This window comes from Salvelinus sp. IW2-2015, linkage group LG30 (genome assembly GCF_002910315.2).
Source record: "Salvelinus sp. IW2-2015 linkage group LG30, ASM291031v2, whole genome shotgun sequence".
Classification (NCBI taxonomy): Eukaryota; Metazoa; Chordata; class Actinopteri; order Salmoniformes; family Salmonidae; genus Salvelinus; species Salvelinus sp. IW2-2015.
The window spans coordinates 12,384,929-12,410,924 of NC_036869.1; the positions used below are offsets into that span (position 1 = coordinate 12,384,929).

Here is a 25,996-nt window from a genome sequence, read left to right on the forward strand (position 1 = left end):
GCATGGAAGGCAAAGACAGTGAGGATGACAAGGCAAGTGGACGATAATAATGACCATGGGAAATGCAGAATGAATTGACCATGAGGCAATCGAGCAGTATAATGACCAATGGGCACAAAGTGGCAGTTGAATGACCGCATTGGCAGGCGACAGGTATAATGACATGGCAATGCAGTTAATGAAACCATGGCAGTGACAGTTATAGTAACATGGCAAGACAGTTAACTGACATGGGTAGAAGACGATCTAAAGACCATGAGGCGAGTGACCATTAAATGACGAATGGCCATGACAGTCTAAGTACCAGGGAAGGGAACGGTGTGAACCCATAAGTAATGGAACAGTTAAGGACCATGGCAAGGAGACAAAGGTTAATGTGAGACTATGAGAGTGGGCAAGTACAGTTATATAACCATGGGCAAGGAACAGTTCAAAGACATATCGGTAAGGACAGCTTGTAATGACAAATGGGGCAAACGGCACAGTACTACTGAGACGTACGGAGGCAATGAGGAGTAATGACGCATGACCAATACAGTTAATGATCCCATGGAGCAAAGGGCCAGTTATGACCATGACCTGGCGCAGGTACGTTATGACCATGGATGCAGATGGCATTATGACCAAGGCAAGGACATAATGAACCATGGCAGACAGCTTATAATGACATCACTGATTTCTGGGGCATGAGACATGGGTAAGCTAAAGACATGAATGGCGAGAGGAACCAGTTAATGACCATGGCAATGGCAGTTAATGACCCAATGCGACAACGACGCAAGTGTATTTAGACCAAGTGGCCACAATGACAGTGATACGAACGATAGGAAAGAAGACATACGTCCTGTATCCATGGCAATGGAAAAGTTTAAAACCCGACAAGCAGGACAGTATACTACCATTTGTTTGGGACAGACCTGCGTATGATTTAGTTTTGGGTCGATATGGCTGGGCACAGTTACGGGGCAATGGGAATGAACCGTGTAGCACGAAGCAGCTGAAGTTTAAATGACATGGCAACGAATAAAGTTAAGCTAAAGGCAATGACAGATACAATACCGATGGCAATGGCAAGTTAACTCCATGGCAAAGGACAGTTACCGACCATGTGCAAGGAGTAGTTAATGACGCATGGCAGAACAGTTTATGCATTGACGAACAGGTTAATGACATAGGCCAAAAAGTACATGTTTTAAGAATCCTTTTAGGCACATGAAAGTACTTGACCCCAATGCAACTGACCAGTTACTGAGTAAGGGCAATAGACATACGTTAATGACAGGCAATGGCAGTTTAATGCCATGGCAAGGACAGTAATGACTCATGGCAAATGACAAGTATGAAAGCCATGGCGTGACGAAGAAATATAACCTAAATGGCCAGGGATCATCGTAAATGACCAGGGGAAATGACAGGTGACATGGCAGTGAAGTTAAAGAACCATGGCTAATAACATTAATGACACTGGTGCATGACAGTTAATGACCATGGCCTGATACAGTTGAAGTTACCATAGCAGACAGTTAATGAACCGATTGGCATACAGTTAATCAACCAGGCAAGGACAGTTTAATACGCATGGTAAGAACAGTAATGGACCAATGGCAGACGACCAGTTACTAGATAAGCACATGGATTAATGAACTCATTACAGATATGACGAAGTTAATGAGCCAAGCAGGCAAGGAAGTTGACTGACCATAAGGGCAAAGAGACTATGTTTAATGACCATGGCAGCAGTTAATGACCAATCTGTAAATGGCAAGGGATCAGCGTTAATGACCATGGCAAGGACAGTTAATGACGAATACGGTAGGGACCAGTTAAGGACCATATGGCAGGGACATTTTAAATCGAACCAGGAGGCAATGGCTATGTTTACATGTACAATATAGGAAAAACCACAGTATCTACTAGACCAATGCAAATATGACATTACTGACGAATTGCAAGGACACGCTCCTGACAAGGGATGACGTTACTGACCTTAATGGCGAGCAGTTTACATGACCAGTTGGGAAGGTGAAGTATGTACTGAGCACATATGTAATGTTTGGATGACGTTTACTGATAGCCATGGCAAAGACAGTTATGAACCTGCAACGAATAAATATATATGGAGTAACGGCAAGCAATAATGACAATGGCAATCCGGCAGTCTACGTGAACATGGCAAGGACAGTTAACGACCATGGGCTAAGGATACGTAAGACCATAGGCAAAGGACAGTTAAGATGAGCCATTGCGCAATAACGTACAGGATTATATGGAGACTCATACGGCAGTACAGTTCAATGACTCATAGGCAGACAGGTATACTTGAACTATCGCGTGAACAGACACAGTAATGAGACGTAAGAGGCAATGACAGCAATGAACTCCATGGCAATGAGCCGTTTAAATGACCATGGCAAGCCTGAACAGGAAGCAACGCATTGGCAAGAACAGGTTTTAATGAACGCATGGACAAGGTAAGTTCCATAGACATGGCAATGCCAGTATAATGACCAATGAGGCGAACGATAGTACTAGGAATAAAAGGCAGGACAGTTAATGAAGAATAGCAAAATAGGGCAAGTTAATGACCATAGCAAGGACAAGTATAGACGGAGCCATGGACAAGGATAGTAAGAGACAAATGATGGCAGACAGTTAATGGCTCATCTGAAACGAAAGTTAAGACCATGGCAGGTAACAGTTAATGACCATGAGCAATGACAGTTGTAGCTAGCCATGGCAATAAGACAGTACTGAGCTAAGGCAAATGCAGTCTAATAACCAGGCAATGACAGTTAATGACAATGGGCAAGGACAGTTAACAAAATGCGCAGAGAAGAAGTTACATTGAACCTGGGCAATACAGTTAATGGAAACAATTGCAAATGACAGTAATGACCCAAGATGCAAGGACAGTTAATGTACCATGGCAAGGACAGTTAATGACCATAGGAGCAAATGACACTAGTTATGAAATCATGCAATAGAAAACGGACAGTTTCATAGGAACCAAGTGGCAAGTAACTAGTTTAATGAAAATCGGGGCAAGACAGTTACTGACCATGCGGCAAGGACAGTTATGACCAATGCAAGGACAATCTAAATGACCATGGCAATGACAGTTAATATACCATGGCATAAGGATCAGTTAATGAACCAATTGGCAAAGGAACAGTTAATGACCATGAGCAAGGCACAGTTGTTATCAGACAAAATATTGGTACAAATGAGCAGATTGATTACGGGCGCCTGGCAAAGGACCAGTTTAAAATTGGACCAATGGCAAAGGTTACAGTTTAATTGATCCAGTTGGCAAGGAAAAGTTAATGAACCATGCAAGTGCAGTTAATGACATGGCAAGGACAGTTGACCATGGCAAGTACGCAGTTAAGTACCATGCAATGAACAGTATACTGTCATTAGAGAGAATAACAGGCATGAGACGGCAGTTTTTGTCCTATCTCTGTCACCATATATTATGAACCCCATAGAGCATGTGAGGAGACAGCTGTATAACTCACGGCGTTTAAACGAAGAGAGGTAGGTGAGCAGAAGAGAACAAGCCTCTGATAGTCTGTACCTCTCTCTCTCGCGATTCACCGCTAATCATCTTCTCCCGCTGCAGCATCTCTGTCAATATTACTTTCAGCTCTCGTCTCTTTGCCTTCTTCGGTTTGCTCTCTTTCTCTCTCTCTCTCTCTCTCCTCTCATACCCCCATTCCTCTCTCTGTTCTCCTCTCTCGTCTTAGCCGTTGACAGTCATTATCTTCGTCTCTCTACTTCTTTGCTACCCAGGTTCTTCTCTCTCTCTTCTCTGACCTTCTCTATTATCTCGCTCGTTTCTCTCTCTCCCATCTTAACTGGCACACCTTTCCTCCTCCTCTGTCTCTCTCTCGTCTCCATCCTCCATCTTCTCGTATCTACGTCTCTCTCTTCTTTGCACTATCTTTCTCTTCTCTCCTTGCTCTCTTTCCTCTCTCCTCTTGAGCTCTCTTTCACTCTTCACGCTCTCATATCTCCGTCTTCTACCTGTTCTTGCAGCCTCGCCGGGAATTCCTTTCATCCCTTTTTCTGAAACCTCACTCTGTTATGGTCCTTTGCTGACTTATCCTTGTCCACCTCCCCATTCCACGCTCTACCTCATGCGGCACTCTGGTGCTTGAAGATCATCGTGTGTCATTTGCACTCTCCGCCGTGGTACTGTATACAATGCTTGTGCCAGTATCACTCTGACAGTCACGCTGCCAATGTGTACCCCACACACTATATCTGTATATTGTTTGGATATGTTGTTCAGACAGACGTAAGCAAGATCACGCAGTATACAGCAAGTGCACCCATTAAGCACATGGGTTGTTCACCCAGTGCAAGTTAATATTGACAAAGTTATAGTTCTGCCCATATATGGGGGTCGTCCAATCCATCGCCTGTCGTGGCATTTCAATATCAATTATCAACTTGCAAAGTAGATTGTCAGGGTCCACAGCTTTCCCATTGCACCCTATTGGCTGGTCAGAGTGCACTACTGCCGTAAGGGTATAACCATATTGATCACTAGCGCTTGCAGGTGTCCTACCTCAGCTTAGAAGGTTGCTATTGTTCATGGTTACACATTCAACTGTGGATCCGTGTATACTAAAAAAAGTCCAGAATACATTGTAAATGATTTAATAGATCTTCGTATTTAGCAATATTATATAGAGCATGAACATATAAATTATGAACACAGAAAGCAAATAATTATTTTAGGAGGGTACAGAGAATATTCACTTGAGTTAGATATTGCGAATTAAACAAAGATGGATTCTATAATAAAGAGTACGTTATAAATTGAGATAGTATATAATTGCCAAAGTTGTGCGACTACTATGTAAGCAAAGCGAAGGTGTAAATGGGCCACTCCTTCCATAACGACCTCTCCAGATTCTTCAGGTTTCTGGGGCTGTGTTTAGGAAGATGGTTATTGAAGGTGTTGGGGGAGAAAGTCAATTAGCATGGTTCAGCTCCTCAAAGAAGTGTTTTTCTAATTGGGTATAGTGTTACACAGGAGACTAGGAGCTGGACACTCCGAGGAAACGTAGGAATTCTTCACTTTAGTCAAAAGAGATCCACATCTCCTTAGTTGCATCATTGGTGTAGGGTTCGGGAGTCCAGTGTCATGACACTGAACAAGACACAACAAACGAAACATTATTCATAATCTTTACTGAAGGGAAGGAATGGAAGGAGGTTGATTTGGGACAATGCAAATTATGAGAATTACAACTATTGTCCATGGACAGAGATGTCAGATGTGGACACTACCTGCACAACTCACTCAATAGGAAGATGCAGATGTGGAGGAACTCTGTCTGATAGACCATTAGCTAGATATTTAAATAGAGCAATACGGCATAGGCTACATGCAACACAGAGCAGTCATAGTAATGATAATTATCTACAAAGTGGAAAAGCAAGTTTGAGGGCTTGGCACCGGGGGGGATGGGAATGGTGTTTTTCGTTATAGGGGAGTTGTCCCATCCCTTCTTCTCTCCAACGGCAGGGCAGTGGATTAATGCGCATCCCAAATAATGATGTTTAATGAAGTCACGAAGATCAAACTAAATGTGAAAATTATAGATTGAAGTTAATATGAGAGGTTATTATAATCGGCCTACCACTACATAAAGAGCCAAGCTAAACTAAAAGTCACATATTGTTACACAGGGACCGTTTCTGCAAAACAACCATGACTCCCATTAGACCACTCGTAGGTTGTATCTCATAATTGTTGGTAATCCAAGGGCCTGCTACTGCCATTTGTGATTTCCTGCCCCACATACGGGGTAATTGACATGTTTATTGACCGTTTGGGGGAGTGCAGTTGTGCGTGGGCCACAACTCGCAACGTCGGATCCCGGGGCTGACCCCAGTGGCCGAGGTACAGGAGGGGGCTGAGCACGCATCGTCGGACTTAGCCTTGCGGCGGGTGGACAACCCCATGGTCTGAGTTGGGGATGCGCCCTCGCAGCAAGGAAGTGGAGGGTGTTTGTATTTTTCCTACTCTTTCACCCCCACCTGGGGCAGCCACGTCAGGAAGTTACAAGGACCCGATTTGCACAGCGGCGGGGTTCAGACCGCAGCCGGCCTCGAGCTATAGAGGGAAGGCTTGAGACGGTTAACTATGGTGTTGAATGCTTGAGCTATAGTCAATGAATATCAGCATTCTTTACATAGGTATATCCTCTGTCCGAGTAATGGAATAAAAGGGCAAGTGTGTTAGTGGCGAGGGTGAAATTTGTACCACTTTTGAGTCTAATAGGCACCTAGGGCGTGGTAAGCAAGGTATTGTGACAGTTAGTGGGTGCTAGGGCGTGGTTCAGGCCAGTGTAAGTGTCCCAGCAGTGAGGATGATCCCGGTGACTATCTTCTCTATTTAGTCAATTCCTGGTATTCATGATGACCACGAAGGTGATCTGCGTACGAGGCGATACGTAATGTTTTAGTTCAGCTTTTATCTATTGCTTTCTAGGGTACTGCAGGAGAACTAATAAGTGGACATCCTGAAGTATGTGGGGACAACCGACGTGGGGAATTGCGGAGAGACTGACTATGTCAAGTAAAACCACTCAGCCAGCTGGTCTGCGCACTATGCTCTGGATGAATTTCGCTTGGCATTCTAGGGATGGCCGTAGCCTGGGCCGGCGAGGAGCTTTATGAGCGACGGGGTTTTAACACATCTATGTCTTACTGGAACAGATACGTCTTCACTTGGAGAAGGAGAGTCTCCACAGTCGTTGTTAGCGGGCGCGCGTCTGTGTGGCCTGTTGCCTTTATCCTCAATGAGCGGCGACAGAGGTGTTTAGCTGTTCTGGACGAGGACGTCCAGCGACGTGGCGTCGGTAGTTCCCCGTCTGTTGTCCGTGATTGTCTGTAGACGCCTGCACATACGTCTCGTGTCTGAGACGAGTTGAATTGTGGAGCCAGGATTGGACTCTTTGTCCCTTGGCTATACTGACGTTTTGGCCTGTTTGATTGCTTACTGGCCAAGAAATAGGGTGGAAAGGGGGGATGATCCTAGCAGCTTGTGCAATTCTGATGCCTTCAACTGAAATGGTGTCTTCGCACGATTTAAAACACAATCCCCATTCTCTGAACTTAAGTTATGAGGTGCGCGGGGGCTGCCATTAATCGACATCTCACGTCCTTCAGCGGCCCGGTTAACGGAATCAACACGTACCACGGTTTTCTATTCAAGTGCGCCACCTATTTTCCATCACCTTGCGGGAAATGCGGTTTTTCCTGTGTTAGTGGTAGGTTTTAATCAGTGGGTAACAAGCTAGTGGGTACAACATCTCTCTATAACAGCTTCATGATAATGCCCAGTGCACCGGTATCAGCTGTATTCGTCTATGTTAGTCTCGTCGGAAGGCATCCTGGAGAACATATTGCGCAGGGATTCTGATTGGTCGAAACCAACGTGTCGTTGTGATATAAGTCCTCTAGCACGGGTACTTCCCTCTATCGTGAGTTTGCTGCATATAGTCGGAAGGGAGGAAGCAAAATGGTAGTCATGAATTCAGATTTTTCCGGTAAGGGAGTACGGGGGAGGGCCTATCGTAGGCCAGCCTTCGGGAAGTTGGACGTAGCAGTGGTCGACGTGTCTTTAGCAGCGCAGGGCAACTACAGGCAAATGGTTGATAGAACTCATCCGGTTACTTACGGTGGTTTCCTCCAAATAATTGCTTTGCTAAAAATCCCGAGCCTACAAAACATGTTGGCCGTCATCTATATATGGCTTTCCAGTTTGCATAAAGTCCAGTGAAAGTTATTCTGAGGGCCGTCGTGTGTTATGCGGGCTTTAGGTGGGATGATACTAGAAAAGGACTTGAGTTTCCTGTATGGTTAGTGCACAAATCCACACCATGTAGTAATTAATCATGAACAATAGCACCCCTTGGCCCTTCTTCTTCCCGGAGATGATATTTATTTCTTGTCCTCGATGCGATGAATTTGAGAGACCCAACTGGACCCTGAGAGCGACGACCCCCCCCCCCCCCTCTAGAGAGTATATCTCCAAGAGAGCCAGTGAGTATCGTTTAGTCTAATCCTGATGTCTCTCTGGAAGTGAAATGCCCTTGCCTGAACTCGTCAAACTTTACGTCCTGAGACTGAATCATGGTAAGCCGAAATAATATACACAGATTCGGTGGGATGTGTGGTGCGCGCGTCTGCCTGAGTCTCGAATACTAAAAGGTCAGGGAGCTGCCAGAGTGATCAGTTCTTTTCCAGGCGCGGCAGGATGTTTGAGGATTCCGCCCTCTTGGATCAGGTTCTAGATTGCCCCTGAGTGGCTACACACCATAGGTCAATTCGGGTTGAAGTTCTTTTTATATCCCTGTCATTTTGTATGCTGTTGCCTGAGATGTAATTTACCTGCGTCCGCCCTAGATATCCAAAAGTTTCACTTCGACAGTCTGTTATTGTGAATATACAGCAAAGACATCAGATCATCTTAGGGTTGCTAATAAATATCAGTAAAAGGTGTAAACGGTAGAAAAGAAATTATATATTATTTCATAGTCTGCATACAGTTTCCATAAGGGTACATTGAAGGTACATGTTTCGTTGACACGCCCTATCCGCTATGTGCCATCGCTTACGATATCTATCTGTATCAAACTTGATTTGAAATATTATTACATTGATATACTCGGGCAAGGTGATACATTCTGCGAAACTGAGTTTCTCTGGACTATCATGGTAAAGCTACGAGTGTGGAATTGTCGGAATACGCCTTGATTGGGCATGCCATCGTATATTTGGGATATCTTCCTGTCGGATCGATCAAGGGCATGATCCGCAAGGCCATCTTAACGGCGTTGTTCCTCATACATCTGGGATACAAGTTTATGCTGGGGAATTTGGGTGCGGGTTATTGTAAATCAGCGAATAGATCTGGATTGGAGTAGATGCCCAAATAATAACCGGAAAGCGTTGGTGTGCAATGTGACATGCGTAACTGGAACGACCGTATATGGCCTACCCACAATTGATAATTGGAGTTTATTCTGGGCTCACTTTGCATCAATAATGTATAGCTGTAAAACGGAGAAAATACCTGACCAAGCTTGAAGTTTGACATTATTATATGGTCGCCAAGAACCGTGAAGAACTACATGGACTGACATAATAAAGATGGCATTTTCATCATACTCTCCTATACTTTTGAAGGGTCTTCAGGCGTTTTGATCAAGCCTGACGCCAACCTTTACTGCCAGCGCCCACACACGCACAGGTAACAACGGTACACGCACACACTACACACAAAACCACTTCTTGTGAAACACCTACCCTGGCTCGAAAGTTACATTCAAACACACACAACTAGATCTTTCCGTACGTGACCAAACTGTCTCCTTTTTTCCTCAAAGAAATATAAGCCTTAATGCCAGGTAAACAAAATGAAGGCTACTCTTAAAAGTTACTTGGCATCTTGTCTCTCAACTTTTCCCTAGGCTATCCCATTATCTCTCTTAGTAGTTACGTTAAATTTTTGTTTTAAATTCTGACAGCAATTAATGTATACTCGTCGTGTTGGGAGAAAGAGATAGAGAAGGAACCAACTAAGAGAGAATAACGTGTGAAGGGGTTTAGAGAAAAGAAGGGAGTGAAACCAGATGGGAGGTGATCTGGAGGAAGAGATGCGGAGAATCAAGGTGTTTCATACATGCATTGTGCAGGAGACGTCATCGTACACAGTACAATCGGAGTTAAAACCTATGCCTTTAATGAATGGATTCAAAACTTCACCACCTCTCTTTTTCCTTCTTCCCAAGCGAACATGTGGGTAAGTAAGATTGAAATCTCATGGCTCCATCATTCTATATGTATAGTTGTCTTGATCCTTAACAGACTACTGATCGCTGGATATATCTTAGATAGTCGATTGTCGAGGATATTTATTTGACTTCTTCGTGTATGGAGTTTCTGAGTGTCAAGAAAACGTAAAGGAGGCGAAAAGTCAGATTTTTCTGAAAGAATTGACACATTCGAAGGCGGAACTTTTTTCATTATTTGGCTATTGTCGGTTACATTTTCTGACATGTCTCTTGTAGTAGGAGAGGGCCTCCTATGTATCCTATACTGTATCGTTATCTCCTCCCTAATCTCCTGCCTAATCTCCTCAAATGTATCGTCTTAAATTCTTTTTAAAATATAATTTATTTCCAATTGGTTCGTTTATAATATCGTTATTGTTTTCAGTGTTTAATTGGTCTTCTAAGTTCTTGCATTCTTATCCATAGTTTTTTTTTATGTATAATTTTTAAGACAGGGCCTATCTCTGCTTTTATGACCACTACATATTATACAATTAAATAAAAATCGGATTGGTGACATTCACGGACTAAGAGATAAACAACCAACGACAGCTACATTGCCATGGTCATTAACTGTCATTGCCTTGGTCAGTAACTGTCATTTTCATGGTCAGTGGCAGGCAGTGCACTCAGGTGAACTCAGGCCATATGGCTGTATATTGTCAGTTTCACTACTGTGCTTGTATCCAGGCCTGCATATATGCTAACACCAGTTAAATTCCACTCATTACTTTTGTACACAGGGTGATGTCTACAGATGCTGAGGCTACATAAAAGGTGCCAAAGGTATCTGAAAGTCCATTATGTTGACAAATAGCCAGGTTTACATCCGTCTGAGTGTGAACAGGTGGGAAAGTTTGCACCTGTTATATTCAGGGTGGAACACATCCTGTAATGTAAACAACGGTTGAGCATGAGAAAATTACATTGACGTTTAATGTTTTTAGTTTTACGTTTTTTCGTTCTGTAAAATTTCTCATTTTATTAAGACAAATAACAGGAGGCATGACAGTCAGTRAGGCAGCATATCACATGCTGTTTTGGTGCTGTGCTGTGGGATGCTGTTGATTTGGTGCTTTTTTAAAGCCTAGTTATTTACAGACAGATCAAATATATTTGCCTTGGATCTGATCTGTTTAATGCCTCTAAATGTCAGAGATAAACTTAATCTGGACATTAAACACCACCCTGTCTTTATATTTACTCATGCAAACTAAAGCCTCTAACCCACATTTCACAGTACAGTACTAGCCTGGTAGAATCAGCCAGATTGCTGTGTTCGCCATTCTGTTTTACTAGACATATCAGTCTTTCTTCAATGGGTGTTTGGAATAAGTAAACACTGGTCTGCATCCCAAATGGCACCCATCTTCCCTTTATAGTGCACTACCTTTGACTAGAAAGTAGTGCACTATAAAGGGAATAGGATGTAATGGGAAGCATCCATAGTCTGACTGGGGCCTGTGGTCATTTACTGCTTTTAATATCTCTAATCCATTTCCCCCAACAATAGCAGTAATCTGAACCCAGTCCAGAACTGCTGCGGTGTGGGTCCCTTACTTTCCCTGGATGGGGACTAGGAGGGGACTGTACTGCCTGGCACCGATAGTGACGGCCCACATGAGAGCTGAACAGTCTCTTCTTAATCATGTGTTGGCAAGAACCACTTTGCTTTGATTATGGTTACACACACACACACACACACACACACACTAGGACCACACTACACTCTTAGAAAAAAAGGTGTTCTCTAGAATCTAAAAAGGTTCTTCGGCTGTCCCCATAGGAGAACCCTTTGAAGAACCCTTTTTGGTTCCAGGTAAAACCCTTTCAGTTCCAGGTAGAACCCTTTTGGGTTCCATGTAGAACCCTTTCCATAGAGGGTTCTACAATGGAAGCCAAAATAGTTCTACATGGAACCAAAAAGGGTTATCCTATGTGGACAGCTTAAGAACCCCTTTGGAAACTATTTTTCTAAGAGTGTAGAGTAGGCCTACACACCCCTCTCACAGTCGTAGTTCAGGGCTGACAGAGGAGCCGTGGTGCAGAGTGGTCATCCTAACAGCAACTATAACCAAAACCACAGCATTTTCAACCGCACATCTTAGAGTTGGCAGGGGATGGAGAAAGCAGGTGGAGAGATGAAGGGTTCTGTGATGATTAAAAGTCAGAGGACACCAACCAGTAGGAACGAATCTATGATTAATCACAGCTACCCAGGGGGGTAGGGCGGACCAACATCTAACATCTTTTCATCATTTCCTGAATGCATTACTGTACTGCTAGCCTGCACTGTGCTGGAGAGGAGGAGAGGAGGTGTGTGTGTATGTATGTATGTGTGTATTGCGCTGTGAGACGAGAGGAGAGGTGTGTTCAGAGAAAAGCCAGCATGCAGCGATTCTGCTGAAGACAGCAGGACAGACAGAGCCAACAGCAGAAGAATAAATCACTACTGCCATTGCTGAGGAGCGGAGAGACCCAGACACACAGAGAGACACACAGAGAGACACAGAGGAGAGGAGAGACACAGAGACACACAGAGACAGACAGGAGAGAGGAGAGACAGACACAAAGAGACAGAGACACAGAGACACAGAGACACAGACACACAGAGAGACACAGAGGATAGAAGAGACCGGCACACAGAGACACATACACACAGTGAGACACAGAGGAGAGGAGAAACACAGAGAAGCACAGAGACACAGACACACAGAGAGACACAGAGGAGAGTAGAAACACAGAGACAGACAGAGGAGAGTAGAGACACAGAAACACAAAGGAGAAGAGAGACACATACACAGAGGCACAGAGGAGAGACACAGAGGTACACAGAAAAATGTACGAGAGAGGAGAGACCGACACAAAGAGAGAGACACACACAGAGACACACAGAGACATAGAAACACAGGGGAGAGAGTAGAGACAGAAACACAGCCTAAACTGGAAATTAACACCTTTCTAATGGCGTTGGGTGATTACGCAAATATTTATGATGGGGTGCACGTACAGTGACTTCAGAAAGTATTCATACCCCTTGACTTGTTTCACATTTTGTTGTGTTAGACAGAATTTTTTTTTCTTTTTTTTCTCTTTTTTTTCTTTTTTCTCACTGATCTACACACAATACCCCATAATGACAAATTGAAAACATGTTTTTGTAAATTGTTGCACATTTGTTAACAATGCAATACAGAAATATCTKATTTACATAAGTATTCACACCCGTGTTAGTACTTTGCAGTAGTACTTTTAGCGACGACTACAGCTGTGTCTTTTGGGGTAAGTCTCTAAGAGCTTTGCACACCTGGATTGTACAATATTTGTCCATTATTCTTTTAAAAATTCTTCAAGCACTGTCAAGTAGATTGTTGATCATTGCTAGACAGCAATTGTCAGGTCTTGCCATAGGCCACAAGCCAATTCAAGTCAAAACTGTAGCTAGGCCACTCAGGAAGATCCAAAAAAACTCCCTAGACAAGCATACCCATAACATGCAGCCACCACCACGCTTGAACATTTGAAGAGTGATACTCAGTGATGTGTTGTGTTGGATCTGCCCCAAACATAACACTTTGTATTCAGGACAAAAATACATTTCTTTGCCACATTTCTTTGCAGTATTACCTTAGTGCCTTGTTGCAAACAGGACGCATGTTTTGGATCATTTTTTATTATACCTTCTTTTCACTCTGTAATTTAGGTTAGTATTGTGGCATAACTACAATGTTGATCCATCCTCAGTTTTCTCGTATCACAACCATTAAACTCTGTAGCTGATTTAAAATCACCATTGGCCTCATAGTGAAATCAATGAGCGGTTTCCTTCCTCTCCGGCAACTGAGTTAGGAAGGACGCCTGTATCTTTGTAGTGACTGGGTGTATTGATACAGCATCCAAAGCCAAATTAATAACTTCACCATGCTCAAAGGGATATTCAGCATTTGCTTTTTTATTTTTTACACATCTCCCAATCGGTGCGCTTCTTTGTGAGGCATTGAACAACCTCCCGGGTCTGTGTGGTTGAATCTGTGCTTGAAATTCATTACTGGATTAAGGGACCTTGCAGATAATTGTATGTGTGGGGTACAGTCATTCAAAAATAATGTTAACCACTATAATTGAACACGGAATGAGTACATGCAACTTATTATGCAATTTGTTAAGGACATTTGTACTTCTGAACTTCTTTAGGATTGCCATAACAAAGGGGTTGAATACTTAATYACTCAAGACATTTCAGCATTGATTTTTTATAATTAATTTCTCAAATGTTCGACACACAAAATTCCACTTTGACTTATGGGGTATTGTGTGTAAATCAGTGACACAAAATCTCAATTTAATCCATTTTAAATTCAGTCTGTAACGCAACAAKATGTGGAAAAAGTAAAGGGGTGTGAATAATGTATGGGCATGAAAAACAGGACAGTATTTCATGGCTGTTGGCGTGATATGTTTAGTTGTTGAGAGATTGATTTATACCAATTACACAGTGAATGAGCAAACAAAATACACTGAGTGTACAAAACATTAGGAACAACCTAATATTGAGTTTCCCTCAAAKCAGTTTCAATACGTCGGGGTATGGACTCTACAAGGTGTCGAAAGCATTCCACAGGGATGACTCCAATGCTTCCCACAGATGTGTGAATTTGGCTGGATGAGCCCATTCTTGATACACACGGAAACTGTTGAGTGTGAAAAACCCAGCAYCATTGCCGTTCTTGACAGACTAAATTCGGTGCGCCTGYTACCTACTACCACACCCCGTTCAAAGGCACTTARATCTTTTGTCTTGCTCATTCACRCACTGAATGGCACACATACACAATCTATGTCTCAATTATATCAAGACATAAAASTACTTCTTTAACCTGCCTCCTCCCCTTCATTTACACTGATTGAAGTGGATTTAACAGGACATCKATAAGGGATCATAGCTTTCACCTGGATTCAGCTGGTCAGTCAAAAGTAGTGCACTATATGGAATAGGGTGCCATTTTAGACACACCCATGGGCTGACTAATGGGCCTCCATACTTTACATCATCTTCCTCCTGAGGCACACTATTCCGTATATTTACATATTTTTGTTGACTTATATTATATTTCTTTATACGTCTCAGAACTGGCTCAAAAGTATTTATTTTTTATTTTGAGCTTTGATTGTTTATCATGTACACGATAAAAGCAAAGATCTCTTGCAATTTCTTAGAACACTGCAGCCAGTCTGCTCTATATACACTCAGGATGACTTTTTACTCTCAGTGGGTATTTATGAATATGTACAGTACACTACAMTACACTCCATGCTTTCTGAACATACTAGTCATATTTTTAGTTCGTAAACCCTATTTCATAGGACAAATGATTATTAAGAGATATTGTTAACCAGACGAGACCCTTTGATTTCTTCTTTCATCTGTAGAGTAAAAGCATCATAGACGCTAGCAGCCCTTAACAATGCATGGGGATGATACCCCGTAGCATAGCGCAAAGACATGACTAACATGACTAAAAGTAACTCCACTACATGTAACTGTTATTCTTGAACTTGTTTGCAATTAATCTCTTGTGGTAAAACAAAACAAAAATAAATTGTTGACACCAAACATTAAGAAAACCATCCTAATATTGAGTTGCACCCCCTCCCCCGTTTGCCCCCAGAACCGCCACAATTGTGGAAAAACCTACTGTAGCAGCGTTGCAGTTATTGACACAAACCGGTGCYCCTGGCACCTACTACCATACCCCGTTCAAAGGCACCTAAATATTTTGACTTGCTCATTCACCCTCTGAATGGCACACATACACAATCCCTGTCTKWATAAAAATACTTKTTTAACCTGACTCCTCCCCTTCATCTACACTGATTGAAGTGGATTTAACAAGTGAAATCAATAAGGGATCATAGCTTTCACCTGGTCAGTCGATGTCATGGAAAGAGCAGATGTTCTTAATYTTTTGTATAGTCAGTGTATAAACAAATGCAATGAAAATTGTTTATTTTACAGTTAGCCTGTTCCCTTTTCACATGATCCCAGATCACTCTAAAAGATATTTCCCTATAAATTCTAACCATAGTCTTCTCAAAGGATGACTATTGAGGTATTGCAAAACAATATGTCATGCTGTTTCACATACTGTAGCTGCAGGGGTGGATTGGTCATCTGGCAATTCTGGCAAATACCAGATGGGGTGGACAATTTTTGAATTTGGTGGGCTTGTCAAAATTGACAAAAAATACACTCAAGTTAAAATTTAAAATTTAAAATTTAAAAAGGTGACATGGCCGGCAGCCTGATGTATTTAATTTTTTTACGATGTTTTTATTTGCTTTGTCCTTTTTTTGTTGGGGGGGTTACAGGTGCAATAGTCATGTCAATTTACACACTTAGTTTATACTACATGTATCCGTAGGCATAAAGACAAATTATCATATTGATCACACAGGATTTTGTAATAATAAAATAGATAAGAGAAACAAAAAGAGGTGAGCCTACACCCCCAACTCCCCATTRCATTCCCCCCAGCCCAGCATTTCTCAGTTTCTGTTGTCATAGATTCACGGGGAAGCTGGTTCCACCATTGGGGTGCCAGGACAGAGAGGAGCTTAGACTGGGCTAAGCGTAGGGGTGGGCCAAGAGACCTGAGGTGGCAGAACAGAGTGGGGTGTAGGGTTTGAGCATAGCCTGAAGGTAGGGAGGGAGGGGCAGTTCCTCTTGCTGTTCCGTAGGTTAGCACCATGGTCTTGTAGTGGATGCGAGCTTCGACTGGAAGCCAATGGAGTGTGCAGAGGAGTGGGGTGACATGAGAGAACTTGAGAAGGTTGAACACCAGACGGGCTGCAGGATTCTGGATAAGTATCAGGTGTTTGATGGCACAATCGGGGAGCCCAGCCAACAGCGAGTTGCAGTAGTCCGGATGGGAAAGGACAAGTGTCTGGATTAGTGTCTGCGCCACTTCCTGTGTGAGGTAGGGTCGTATTCTAAGGATGTTGTAGAGTATCAACCTGCAGGAGTGAGTCACTGCTTGGATGTTTGCATAGAACGACAGGGTGTTGTCCAGGCTTATGTCAAGGTTATTTGAACTTTAGGTYGGCGACACTATGGAGTTGTCAACCGTGACAGAGTGACAGCAGAGAAGATGCTGAGACAGAAAGACAGCACAACAGGGAGGCAAACAAAAAATATCTAAAGCAGAGACACAGTTAAAGTGGTGAGTTGTATCTCCAGAGGAACAGTTATAGTGGTGAGTTGTTTCTCCAGACAGAGGAACAGTTATAGTGGTCAGTTGTATCTCCAGAGGAACAGTTATAGTGGTGAGTTGTATCTCCAGAGGAACAGTTATAGTGGTGAGTTGTATCTCCAGACAGAGGAACAGTTATTGTGCGGGGTATCTCCAGACGAGAACAGTTATAGTTGTGAGTTTTATCTCCAGACAGAGAACAGTTAAAGTGGTGAGTTGTATCTACAGAGGAACAGTTATAGTGGTGAGTTGTATCTCCAGAGGAACAGTTATTTAGTGGTGAGTTGTATCTCCAGACAGAGGAACAGTAAAGTGGTGAGTTGTATCTCCAGACAGAGGAACAGTTATAGTGGTGAGTTTTATCTCCAGACAGAGGAACAGTTATAGTGGTGAGTTGTATCTCCAGACAGAGGAACAGTTAAGTGGTGAGTTGTATCTCCAGACGGAAACAGTATAGTGGTGAGTTGTATCTCCAGAGGAACAGTTATAGTGGTGAGTTGTATCTCCAGACAGAGAACAGTTATGTGGGTGAGTTGTATCTCCAGCAGAGGAACAGTTATAGTGGTGAGTTGTATCTCCAGACAGGGAACAGTTAAAGTGGTGAGTTGTATCTCCAGACGAGGAACAGTTATAGTGGTGAGTTGTATCTCCAGAGGAACAGTTATAGTGGTGAGTTGTATCTCCAGACAGAGGAACATTATAGTGGTGAGTTGTATCTCCAGAGGAACAGTTATAGTGGGGAGTTGTATCTCACAGAGAACAGTTATAGTGGTGAGTTGTATCTCCAGACAGGAACATTATAGTGGTGAGTTTTATCTCCAGAGGAACAGTTATAGTGGGGAGTTGTATCTCCAGACAGAGACAGTTAAGTGTGTGAGTTGTATCTCCAGACAGAGGAACAGTTATAGTGGTGAGTTGTTCTCCAGCAGAGGAACATTATAGTGGTGAGTTGTATTCAGAGGAACAGTTATAGTGGTGAGTTGTATCTCCAGACAGAGGAACAGTTATAGTGGTGAGTTGTATCTCCAGAGGAACAGTTATAGTGGTGAGTTGTATCTCCAGACAGAGGAACAGTTATAGTGGTGAGTTTATCTCCAGACAGGGAACAGTTATAGTGGTGAGTTGTATCTCCAGACAGGGAACAGTTATAGTGGTGAGTTGTATCTCCAGACAGAGGAACAGTTATTGTGGGGAGTTGTATCTCCAGACAGAGGAACAGTTATAGTGGTGAGTTTATCTCCAGACAGGGAACAGTTATATGGGGGTTGTATCTCCAGAGGAACAGTTAAAGTGGTGAGTGTTTCTCCAGACAGAGAACAGTTTATTGTGGTGAGTTGTATCTCCAGACAGAGAACAGTTATAGTGGTGAGTTTATCTCCAGACAGAGGAACAGTTATAGTGGGGAGTTGTATCTCCAGAGGAACAGTTAAATGTGTGAGTTGTATCTCCAGACAGAGGAACAGTTATAGTGGGGAGTTGTATCTCCAGACAAGAACAGTTATAGTGGTGAGTTGTATCTCCAGAGGAACAGTTAAAGTGGTGAGTTGTATCTCCACAGAGGAACAGTTTAAGTGGTGAGTTGTATCTCCAGACAGAGGAACAGTTTTAGTGGTGAGTTGTATCTCCAGACAGAGGAACAGTTATAGTGGGGGTTGTATCTCCAGAGAACAGTTAAAGTGTGAGTTGATCTCAGACAGAGGAACAGTTATAGTGGGGAGTTGTATCTCCAGACAGAGGAACAGTTATAGTGGTGAGTTGTATCTCCAGAGGACAGTTAGTGGTGAGTTGTATCTCAGCAGAGGACAGTTAAGTGGTGAGTTTATCTCCGAGAGGAACAGTTAAAGTGGTGAGTTGTATTCTCAGAGGAACAGTTAAAGTGGTGAGTTGTATCTCCAGAGACAGTTAAATGTGGTGAGTTTATCTCCAGACAGAGGAACAGTTAAGTGGTAGATTTATCTCCAGCAGAGGAACAGTTATAGTGGTGAGTTTTATCTCCAGACAGAGACAGTTATAGTGGTGAGTTGTATCTCCAGACAGAGGACAGTTATAGTGGTGAGTTGTATCTCCAGACAGAGGAACAGTTATAGTGGTGAGTTGTATCTCCAGGACAGTTATAGTGGTGAGTTGTATCTCCAGAGGAACAGTTATAGTGGTGAGTTGTATCTCCAGACAGGAACAGTTATAGTGGGAGTTGTATCTCCAGACAGAGGAACAGTTATAGTGGTGAGTTGTATCTCCAGAGAGGAACAGTTATAGTGTGAGTTGTATCTCCAGACAGAGGAACAGTTATAGTGGTGAGTTGTATCTCCCAGAGAACAGTATAGTGGTGAGTTGTATCTCCAGAAGGAACATTATAGTGGTGAGTTGTATCTCCAGAGGAACAGTTATAGTGGGGAGTTGTATCTCCAGACAGGAGGAACAGTTAAAGTGGTGAGTTTGTATCTCCAGACGAGGGAACAGGTTAAGTGGTGAGTTGTATCTCCAGAGGAACAGTTATAGTGGTGAGTTGTATCTACAGCAGGTACAGGTATAAGTGGTGAGTTTTTATCTCCAGACAGAGGAACAGTTAAAGTGTGAGTTTTATCTCCAGACAGAGGAACAGTTATAGTGGTGAGTTGTTATCTCCAGACAGAGGACAGTTATAGTGGTAGTGTATCTCCAGACAGAAACAGTTATAGTGGTGAGTTGTATCTCCAGAGGGACAGTTATAGTGGTGAGTTGTATCTCCAGACAGGAACAGTTATAGTGGTGAGTTGTATCTCCAGACAGAGGAACAGGTTATAGTGGTGAGTTGTATCTCAGACCAGAGGAACAGTTATAGTGGTGAGTTGTATCTCGACAGAGGAACAGTTTATAGTGGTGAGTTTGTCATCTCCAGAGGAACAGTTATAGTGGTGAGTTGTATCTCCAGACAGAGGAACAGTTATAGTGGTGAGTTGTATCTCCAGAAGAACAGTTATAGTGGGGAGTTGTATCTCCAGACAGAGGAACAGTTATAGTGGTGAGTTGTATCTCAAGTGGTGTTTTTACATATTGTATTTGTTTTTAACATGAGCTGGTAAAAAAAAGGAGGAGGACCAGTCATGGGTGCAAAATGGATTGAGAAACGRMGTACTGTACTGCCAAGMCYGTGGTACGTGCAGTTATGTGGGCTGGTGTGGATAAAATGCAGGGCCAAATTCTTGTCCCTGTCTGCCCCTGTTTAGCTGCAGTCCTCTCTTCGCTTACACATAAATCAATTCTAAGCCACTCTCACTGTATCACTAATACTTCATCACAACTGTAAATGAWTACTCTGTTTTCCAGCTTCTCTGTTTTCCAGCGCAAATTGGTATATAACAAGCAGACATGCATAACATGCACAACCCATTCTCCATCGTAGCACAGCAATGAACTGTGCTGCTAGGTGAATATGATCATTCAGGTTGAACTAGCGTTWAACCAGTGGCCCAATTTAAGAGTGTTAGGTATTTTATTTCATAGCTAAACTTTATTTGTCCTAGAAAACCATACGTCTGGAACCTGCTCTCTGGTGTCCTTGCCTGTTTCATATTATTATAAAGCCGTGTTTTTAGAAGATGGATATAAACCCTCTGAACATGAGTCTAAACGGTCGCTTTGGGAAACGCAGCGAGCCACTTCAGTGGCGAAAGCCAAAAGGTGATGTTTGTAGTTCAGGGAGAAATCCCATTGGAGTCACAGCGATCACTCTAGCCCATTGCTACCTGTCAGATTGAACAAATTGAATTTGTCTTCCTTCGGTGGCTTGTTGAGGCTCTAAACAGCGTATTAGCGGCCCCACTTATCAAAGCTGTCAAAGCAAATGTGTTTAGCTGCACTCCTTTGAGACACAGATGGGTCTCTAGATGACATTACATCTCCCTTTATTAATGTCATTGTAATTATTTTAGAAAYGGACAAAATGTAGCTCTCACAATCAGTTTGTTTAAGTTACAGAACACTGTAAATATCTAACCAGAGCTCCCTTGCAAAATAGCTATATTTATCAATAGGACTCACCACATTATGTAAAAAACACATTTTAAAAAAGATTGCGCCTACGAAAGTAGTGCACTAAACAGGGAATAGGGTGCCACAGCAGACTGTGTTGAAGCTCCTGCAGGTCATCTATCTACAGCCTCTCTCAGAGAGGTGAAAACCTGAGTGATGTCATCATCTCCTGAGAGAGGCTTCTCTTTTTTACGCTAGCCTCTCTGCTACGCTACTAGCCTCCCTGTTAGGGACCCTGTGGGAACTGGCTTTCATGCAGCTGCTGTGTGGCTCCATTAAACGCTGCTGTTGATGCTGGGAGCTTTGTCTCAGAGTGGAGGACTGAGGGGGATGAAGGGCTCTCATCACATGGCTAGATGAGCACAGCATTATCACTCAAACAGCATGGGCTGTTTCATCCTGACATGGCGGTCATTCTGAGAGGTGTGTGAGTGAGTGTGTGTGTATGTGTGTGTGTGAKTGTGTGTGTGTGGTGCAGTATGCACATGGCTCTGTTTTTATTGTTGGAGCAAAACAAGGGAAGTGCAGGTGTCTTTTTCTCCTGGTCTCTCTCTCTCTTTTTTCTTTGGCTCTTTTTTACCTATTGTTAGACTCTATTTATTTACAAGGAACACATAGGTCACGGATGGTACTGAATTGGATGTCTACTGAAAATCTCTGCTTTGGCCTCGACACACCTGCATATTTTTTTCCTGGTTTGTCTTTTCAATGAAAACATGCAAGGTGCCAAAAGCAATTAGATAGAAATTAAAAGACCAAGAACAATTTAAACCTAGACATCTCTGCAGGAAATAGCAACCTTTAACATGCGTCAGTAGAGAGTCATTGCCTTTGTATCAAAAGGAAAGAATAAGGGAATATCATAAGCATAAGGGAATATAAAGAGTTATAAGCACATGGAGATGTGAACAAGGTCATATAGCTGACAGATCGGAGTGGTAGGGGTTCTATAAAATGAAGGGTAATTTGTACTGTAATGTTATAAAAACATAAATGAGATGTATGGAGAAGGCAATGTGATCATGGCCCAATTCTGTTATCTCTTCTTGTAGTCACTGTACTGTTTACTTATTGGTTTACTTAATTATACAMGTTTCATTGTGTAAAAATAAATACTTGAACTGTCCGATGCTTGTTGTCTGGAAGTAAAATTAAAATAGAAAAAATCCCAGAAGCTAACTGAAAAGAAGCCATTATTTGACTGCAGTTGCACAGTATGATCTGAAAATCTCTAGCCCAAATCCAGCAGTACTTACTTTGGGAAACTGTTTGAAGGGTATTAACACTTTCTGGCCCAGCTTCATGTTCTTGTTGATGACCACGTCGATAAACTTCTCCTCTTCTTTCTCTTCTTTCTCTTCTTTCTCTTCATCTTTTTGCAATTTTTCGATTTCTACAGGGAGAAAAAAAAGGCAAGACGAGGCAATGACTACAAACGATTAAGACAAACATTCAAAAAGTGATCAAAGGATCAAAAGATGTTTGTCCCTTTTTTAAAAGGAGTTTGTTGAACTGAAATAATAGCCTTTAAGTGTGCCAGTTTGACAGTTGGTTTGTTGTCACTCAGGCTCACACCTTTTTGCTTGCTCAGTCAACTGTGAAATAGGCTCTTTTGGCAATGGTATTAATGAACTGGATATGGTTCAAATCATATCATAGTCATTCATCGTGCTCATTGGACGAAGCTCTCTGTCTGGTTTGTAATATTTTGCAATTTAATAGTAGGTAGATCAAATTTGAGTTTCCCAGACATTTGAATAGCTTTCATGTTTTACCTCATGAAAATTGATAATGAGGGAGTCTGCATGTAGAGAGATGAGTATATCTCCAGGGTATGGAAAATATTGGCTGTCACGGTTCCTCCCGTTTAGACGGTAGTCTTTGATGTATTTGAAGATATAACCTTGAAGGTTCAATGAGATGGATAACATCTGTGTTCAGGAGCCAATAAAATGATAATGTAGCAGGGGCTAGGGAGGCCAGGAAGGGCCAGGTGGGGTGGGGAACAGAACCTTCAGGCTAGCATTGGTCAGTGGACAATGTAACTGGGGTAATGGAGGGAGGACTTCAACAGAAACGCACTCATTCTCAATAGACATCTACTGCCTAAGCATGACATCTGAGTGACTAAAAACGTGTAAGTTCTGGATCTGTGGCATACAGGCTAATAAAGTGAAGAAATGGCAAGCTGTGTTCAGTTCAGAGTGGCAAACCAAGCTGTCTCCAGATTTGACTTTCTAATTGTTGCATATTATTATCATCGCATCTTCAAATCCTGCTTCTCAAATTACATAGGCTGTGAGTTCGTCGACGGTTTTAGTAAAGCAATCAAATAAATAAGAAACGGAGACTGTGTCCTGGCTCTATGAAGCTGGACAGCATTAGATTCCAAGAATAAAATGAAAGACAAAGAAAATYAGTCTTAACTAGGATAACAGATGTATCAGTAAGCAGGGATCTCTTCTAAGCCTCAACTCATCCCAGGAGGGAGCAGATTCCTCACGTTCTGAGGAGAGCCCAGATTAATATTAATGTGACCTCACAACATGCCTTACAGAGAGTCTATCTTCCTTCCTCAATGCTCTGGTTGTCCTCAAGGCAATATTCAGTATCCTGTGGATGAGTCAACGTCTCGTTATTGGTATCAACAGATTTGTAATGTGTCAGTGAAAACCCCCAAGGTTCATGGCTATAAGGATTTTAAAACATCTGGGAAAATATCCACACATTTTAGGCCATCTATAAAACCTAGCTGTCCCCTTTATCCAAACAACCTCAACTGCAGTTTTCTGTTCTATTTCCACAGTGGTTCTGTGAATACGTATCAAGAACACAGTTTTCACTAAGAGTGCCCTCTTCTCCTCTGAACCGGTGGTGACTGTAGCGGRGGATGGATTTCAACTGGCACTGCCGAGACCCTTGATTCCAAGAAAAAGGTATRATTTGATGGGGGTTGTGCTTCTTCTTCCTCCATCAAAGAGGATAGATATGTCATTAAAATTGCATTTACAGCTTGGGTGACGGCTAGGCTCTACACAGTACGGGGCCTGGCCCAGCTGTCTCCTCCTCTATTAGACATTGAATCACTTAAGAGAAGCAGCACACTGATTTAGACTACATCCATCCTTCCATTTAAAATGCATTAAGCTGGAGGAGATCTGTAGGATTATGCTTGACTTCTACATCAGGCTGTGAGTGGTGAGGAGTTGAGATGACGGGGTGGAGAGGGGGGTGGAGAGGGGGGTGCGGGGAGGCAATCAGGTTATTACATCCTCTAATGTCACGTTGTAGAGAGGGTCAATATTACGATGTGATATTGAGAAGATCAAGCAGCAGAGGTCTAATGGCAGTCACATCAAATATTGATCATGCAAACTATGTAGGGAATGCATAGGTTGCATTGGTGGCTAAACGGTGACATTTTCACCAAACTCCTTGAGACTAGTTGACAGATGCATAAGGTTGAAGGTATTACATTTCTTCCAAACAGGAGGCAACATGCTTCTGGGCAATACTGGTCACACACCATGAGTTGCGGCGAATGCTTGAACATTCTTCTTCTAAATGGTTTGAACTGCTCCTTATTCTGTCTTCATGTTGTTATGTTATGTTTTTCCAAAATAAAGAAATGAGTCTTTGTAGAAACTTACTCAGGCAGAACATGTCCAAGTCCACTTTTTATGATGGTAAAGAATTCAGAGCAAATCGTATGCAATGTTTCTGTGATTAGCATGGACAAAACATTTTGGACTCCTACATTGGACTCCTGCATAAAGTAGACTAAGTAACTCTACATTCCAACTCAATTGGCTGGAACATACTGGTGCTTTAGAGTTAACGAAACAAATATTTGTTCACATTTTCTTTAACCTGTTTAATGTCATAAAATCGTTTTTCCCAAACATTGCGTTGAAAACCTACGTATCCTATTTCTGTCTCAACTTAATGACTGAAATACCTCCCAGTCAAACAACAATACCTCCATGAAACAACATACAGTGTGTGTATATTATAGTAAGAAGAAACAACATTACAGTGTGTTTATTTATAGTAAGAAGAAACACCATTACAGTGTGTGTATATTATAGTAAGAAGAAACAACATTACAGTGTGTATATATTATAGTAAGAAGAAACACATTACAGTGTGTGTATATTATAGTAAGAAGAAACAACATTACAGTGTGTTGTATATTATAGTAAGAAGAAACAGCATTACAGTGTGTGTATATTATAGTAAGAAGAAACAGCATTACAGTGTGTGTATATTAAGTAAGAAGAAACAACATTACAGTGTGTATATATTATAGTAAGAAGAAACACATTACAGTGTGTGTTATATATAGTAAGAAGAAACAACATTACAGTGTGTGTATATTATAGTAAGAAGAAACAGCATTACAGTGTGTGTATATTATAGTAAGAAGAAACAACATTACAGTGTGTGTATATTATGTAAGAAGAACAACATTACAGTGTGTGTATATTATAGTAAGAAGAACAACATTACAGTGTGTGTATATTATAGTAAGAAGAAACACATTACAGTGTGTGTATATTATAGTAAGAAGAAACAACATTACAGTGTGTGTTATTATAGTAAGAAGAAACAACATTACAGTGTTGTGTATATTATAGTAAGAAGAAACAACATTACAGTGTGTGTATTATTATAGTAAGAAAGAAACAACATTACAGTGTGTGTATATTATAGTAGAGAAACAACATTACAGTGTGTGTATATTATAGTAAGAAGAAACAGCATTACAGTGTGTGTATATTATAAGTAAGAAGAAACAGCCATTACAGTGTGTATTATTATATAGTAAGAAGAAACAACATTACAGTGGTGTGTATATTATAGTAAGAAAATAGAAGT

General features: G+C 42.0%; 1 protein-coding gene across 2 annotated transcripts in view; it reads right to left on the reverse strand.

The window, feature by feature from the left end:
• Positions 1-25,996, reverse strand: part of khdrbs3 (KH domain containing, RNA binding, signal transduction associated 3) — a 248,543-nt gene that overhangs the window by 60,563 nt on the left and 161,984 nt on the right. For both annotated transcript variants that reach the window (XM_023975210.2, XM_023975209.2), the window contains exon 2: positions 22,375-22,511. In XM_023975210.2, coding sequence (XP_023830978.2) covers positions 22,375-22,511 — 137 coding nt within the window. The remainder of the gene's footprint in view (positions 1-22,374; positions 22,512-25,996) is intronic.